This window comes from Myotis lucifugus, unplaced genomic scaffold (assembly GCF_000147115.1).
Source record: "Myotis lucifugus unplaced genomic scaffold, Myoluc2.0 scaffold_2320, whole genome shotgun sequence".
NCBI lineage: Eukaryota > Metazoa > Chordata > Mammalia > Chiroptera > Vespertilionidae > Myotis > Myotis lucifugus.
In genome coordinates, this window is record NW_005873368.1 from 7,888 (window position 1) to 13,235 (window position 5,348).

Here is a 5,348-nt window from a genome sequence, read left to right on the forward strand (position 1 = left end):
GGCATCGAGCCCACAACCTGGGCATGTCCTTGACTGGGAATCGAACCTGGCCACCTGTTCCTAGGTCGACGCTCAACCACTGGGCCCCCACCCCTGGTTTGAGACTAGCGATGCCCTTGGAGTTTGGGGTTTGGCTGAGTTGATGGGCCATGGCGGGGGCATATGGTCCATGCTAGCGGGTGAGCCCTCTGCGGGGCTGCCGGCCTCTCTCCGGAGCCCCGGCCTCCAGCCGGCTTTGGCCGGGCCCCACCGAGGAATGGCTGACTCTTGCCCTCTACTGCGTTGCCCCTCCCTCCGCTGGCCTTCCCTCGTCCCTGCCCTGACTGAGTGTCCCCTGCCGCAGCCTGCACACGCCCCTGCGTCATCGTATCTGGGCTGACGCCTTGCCCTGGCCTCTGTCTCTAGCTCATCCTGCCCCACGTGGACGTCCAGCTCAAGTATTTCGACCTGGGGCTCCCAAACCGCGACAAGACCGACGACCAGGTCACCATCGACTCCGCGTTGGCCACCCAGAAGTACAGCGTGGCCGTCAAGTGCGCCACCATCACTCCCGACGAGGCCCGTGTGGAAGGTGCGGGGACCTGAGGGGTGGGTGGGCTGGGACGTGACCCCAGTCTCCCTGCGAGTGCCTGGGCGACAGTGGTCCCTGTAGATGGGGCTGGGGAGGGGCGGTTAAGGGGCTGGCTCCAGCTTCTCCAGTCGGGGTGTGATCGCGCAGAGACCAGAATCCGTTCCCTGCTCCCGGGCCAGTGGGGTTTCTGCTGTGATGTGCGGCTCTGGCCAGTGGAGGTGCCATCGGTGACAGGGAGGAGGAGGAGGAAGCTGACGCTGATGCTGTCACAGTGAGAATGGTTCTTGGGGTGGCTGCCCCTCTGGCCTCCTGGACTGTTTTGCAGGCAGGTGGACAGAGAGACCTGGGCCAGCTCTGTCCAGAGGTGGACTGTGTGTGAGGCCTGTATTCTTCAGAGCCTTGGGGGCTCCGGGGAACGTTACTGGCGTCCTGCCACGGTCTTGGCATCGCAGGTCCACCCCTGCCCCTGTGCCCATATAGGGGTCTCAGCGAGGTGCCCCCCACCAGGCTTGACTGGCTGCTGTCCCTGGTCCTGGCTGCTGGTCCCTGGTGCTGAGGGCTGCTCTGGAGGCTTCCATGAAATGACAATGGTGTGTGGATAGAGGGGCCAGGTTTGGAAAGGCCAAGGAACGGTGGTGTAGGAGTTTGCAGAGTTCTGTCCCCTTAATCCCGGCAGAATCAGGGACCTAGAAAGAAGCATTCAAGACCACTCCTGCGCCCCCCCCCCCCAGGCCTCCTCCTGTCTTTTGGGTTGTACTGACCTTAGGGTATTGGAATCATTTTAGTGCTAAGCTCTTCTCTCACAAGTTTTCCTTTTTATTCTCCCGAGCCCTGGGATGTATACTAGTATATCCCCATTTTCTGGATAAAGGTGTTGAAGGTCACAATCTTGATAACTCAGGCCCGGCCCTGCGATTAGTGGCGGTTCTGCGGCCAGAACCAGAGCACCCGGGGTGAGGCCGTGTGCTGCCAGCGTTCATCGGGCTGAGCTACACGTCCCAGTACCATGTGGGAGTAACAATAGTCAGACCACGTGCCAGGCACTGTTCTAGGCACTTCATGTATGAGTTCGTTTAATCCTCACAGCGATCCAAAAGATTAGGTGTTTTATCACTACTTTCTTTTCTTTTTGAAAATATATTTGTATTTCACAGAGGAAAGGAGAGGGAGATAGAAACATCAATGATGAGAGAGAATCATTGATCAGCTGCCTCCTACACGCCCCACACTGGGGATCGAGCCTGCAACCCGGGCATGTGCCCTTGACCCGAATAGAACCCGGGACCCTTCAGTCCACAGGCTCACAATCAGTGGTGGTGGAGTGGACCTGAAGCCAAGCAGTGTGGTTCTGGGGCCCACACATTCACACTCTAGAGCAGGGGTCCTCAAACTTTTTAAACAGGGGGGCAGTTCACTGTCCCTCAGACCTTTGGAGGGCCGGACTATAGTTTAAAAAAAAACTATGAACAAATTCCTATGCACACTGCACATATCTTATTTTGAAGTAAAAAAACAAAACGGGATTTTAAAAAGATTCCCAGGTGATTCTCATGTGCAGCCAAGGTTGAGAACCACTGCTTTAGACTCTTCCCCGGGATCATTTGTAGGACCCTCACCTGCCTGCGCTCTTGCTCGGGGGTTCAGATTCTGGCTGGAAGGTGGGGGCTGCGGTGGGGCCACTTCATCTCTGCTCTCCTAGAGTTCAAGCTGAAGAAGATGTGGAAGAGTCCCAACGGAACCATCCGGAACATCCTGGGCGGGACCGTCTTCCGGGAGCCCATTATCTGCAAGAACATCCCCCGCCTCGTCCCTGGCTGGACCATGCCCATCACCATTGGCAGGCACGCCCATGGCGACCAGGTGGGCCGAGGCGGGAGTTGGGCTCTGCTGGCCCGGGACCCCCTCCGTCCGGAGCCCCCGGCCTGAGCCACCCTCTCGTCTCTGCAGTACAAGGCCACGGACTTTGTGGCCGACCGGGCCGGCACCTTCAAGATGGTGTTCACGCCTAAGGATGGCAGCAGCGCCAAGGAGTGGGAGGTGTTCAACTTCCCTGCTGGCGGCGTGGGCATGGGCATGTACAACACTGACGAGGTGAGGCCGGCTCTCTGCTCCAGGCTTATCTCTGCCAGCCTGACTGGTTCCCGCTAAAGTTCTAGCCTGAATCACATGACCACCTCTGAGCCAATCACAGAGGCCCCGAGAGAGAGGAGGCGCTCTGATTGGATAAGCCAGACACAGAATCTAGACAGATCCCAGCCCAGCCATATGGTCCAAGACAGGGGTCCTCAAACTACCGCCCGCGGGCCACATGCAAATACAAATATTGTATTTGTTCCCGTTTTGTTTTTTTTTACTTCAAAATAAGATATGTGCAGTGTGCATAGGAATTTGTTCATAGTTTTTTTTTTTTTAAACTATAGTCCGGCCCTCCAACGGTCTGAGGGACAGTGAACTGGCCCCCTGTTTAAAAAGTTGGAGGCCGAAACCGGTTTGGCTCAGTGGATAGAGCGTCGGCCTGCGGACTGAGGGGTCCCGGGTTCGATTCCGGTCGGGGGCATGTACCTTGGTTGCGGGCACGTCCCCAGTAGATGTGCAGGAGGCAGCTGATCGATGTTTCTCGCTCATCGATGTTTCTAACTCTCTATCTCTTTCCCTTCCTCTCTGTATATTAAAAAAAAAAATTTGAGGACCCCTGGTCTAAGAGTTGCAGAGGGGGAGGTAGCTTTCCAAAGCAAAGCTGGGGGACTGTGTCCTCCCAGAAGTTGGGAGGGGGACGCTGGGCCAGCAGAAACAGCAGATGCCTGCAGAAGGTGGCTGGATGAGCCCAGATTTCAGGAGAGGGTCGTGTGGAGGGAAGGGGTGCCATCCCCGGGCGGGGCCTGGCCCTGGGGGACCATGCCAGAAACCCGTCTCTCTCCCTGCAGTCCATCTCGGGCTTTGCGCACAGCTGCTTCCAGTACGCCATCCAGAAGAAGTGGCCGCTGTACATGAGCACAAAGAACACCATTCTGAAAGCCTACGACGGGCGCTTCAAGGACATCTTCCAGGAGATCTATGAGAAGTAACAGCCGCTCCCTTGATAAGATGCCCCAGCCCTCCCTCCTGGTCCCCCCCACCCCCACCCCATCCCTCATCCTACCCCTGGAAGGGCGCTGTCCCCGTGCATTTGGCTCAGGAAGGGATCCCCCAATCTGCCAGCCTCCCGCCTTCCTCCCCACAACAGGCCCCTTTGCTTCCAGGCATTATAAGACCGAGTTCGAGAAGAATAAGATCTGGTACGAGCACCGGCTCATTGATGACATGGTGGCTCAGGTCCTCAAGTCTTCAGGCGGCTTTGTGTGGGCCTGCAAGAACTATGATGGAGACGTGCAGTCCGACATCCTGGCCCAGGGTACGCCGGGAGCCCCCTGCTCCCTGTGGGGGTGGGTCCTTCGGCCTCTCTGGCCGAGGTCATTTTTAGACCCTTTTGGTAGAAAAGTTCCTCCAGGGTGGCAGCAGCACCCGGGCTTGCCGGCTCCTTGCAAGGTCCCCTGTGGACAGCAGGGGGCAGGAGCTCCCTGGGAGCTGGGTGAGGAGGGATCGCACATTCGGTTTGGACGGGTGTATTACTAAGGCTGTCATTGAAGGGAAGGGAGGAACCGGGACTTCAGGTTCTCAGGGGCTAGGCGTGTTGACCCTGAGGTTCCTGTCCAGGGAGGGGCCGAGTGACTAGGTTTGGTTCCAGTGGAACCAAATGGGATTGAGCAATCTGGGTGCTCATTATTTATTATCATTTTAAAATATATTTTTATTGATTTCAGAGAGGGAGGGAGAGGGAGAGAGAGAGAGAGAAACATCCATGATGAGAGAGAATCATGGATCGGCTGCCTCCTGCACGCCCCCTACTGGGGATTGAGCCCGAAACCTGGCCATGTGCCCTTGACTGGAATCGAACTCGGGACCCTTCAGTCCGTAGGCCGACACTTTATCCATTGAGCCAAACCGGCTAGGGTGGGTGCTCTTTAAATTGCAGAGAATTTTTTTTGCACAGTAAACCTTTTATTTATTTATTTCATCCTCACCTGAGGATATTTCTCCATTGATTTTTAGGGAGCGTGGAAGAGAGAGGGAAAGACAGAGAGAAATATCGATGTGAGAGAAACACATCGATGGGTTGCCTCCTGCACTCGCCCCGACCAGGGCCTGGGCCGGGGAGGAGCCTGCAACCTTGGTATGAGCCCTTGACCGGAATTGAACCCGGGCCCCTTCGGTCTGCAGGCCGACGCTCTATCCACTGAGCCAAACCGGCCAGGGCGTGCACAGTAAACCTTTCAGATGTAGGAGAATATCAGGGAAGATGGAAAAACCCTCCATCTGAAAGGTAAATCAGATCCCAGCAGAGAGGAACCGTAAGGAATCGCCCAAAGGTTTTACAAAGCTTTGAGACCGTCTGCCTTTTCATTGCGGGCCTGGCCTTTGGCTTTATTTTGAAAAGTTCAGTGGTGATCCTCGCAGTAGCACGATGCCCATCTGGGCTGGAAGGATGAAAAGCCACAGCAGGCAAGAGAAAGGCGCGACAGTGACCCCTCAATAGATAAGGAATTCGTGAGTGGAATGTCCAGGGGGGCAGCAGAGACGGGGCCCCCCTCCCCCTGCGCCAAGTAGCAAAACTTCCTAGACAGGGCGTGTCCCCTACTTCTGCCGATGGGCCACGAGAGTTTCAATCCGCGCTGGACGTGGCCCGCTCCGCATCGGGGAAATTTGGTGGAATGAGCCACACCTCAAGGTGGCCAAAGGA

At 56.5% G+C, this 5,348-nt stretch overlaps 1 protein-coding gene across 1 annotated transcript in view; it reads left to right on the forward strand.

The window, feature by feature from the left end:
- The window catches only part of IDH2 (isocitrate dehydrogenase (NADP(+)) 2, mitochondrial), a 9,710-nt gene that overhangs the window by 1,906 nt on the left and 2,456 nt on the right, over nt 1–5,348 (forward strand). Inside the window, exons 2-6 of the mRNA XM_006108439.3 lie at nt 406–571; nt 2,271–2,431; nt 2,519–2,662; nt 3,496–3,632; nt 3,811–3,962. Coding sequence (XP_006108501.1) covers nt 406–571; nt 2,271–2,431; nt 2,519–2,662; nt 3,496–3,632; nt 3,811–3,962 — 760 coding nt within the window. The remainder of the gene's footprint in view (nt 1–405; nt 572–2,270; nt 2,432–2,518; nt 2,663–3,495; nt 3,633–3,810; nt 3,963–5,348) is intronic.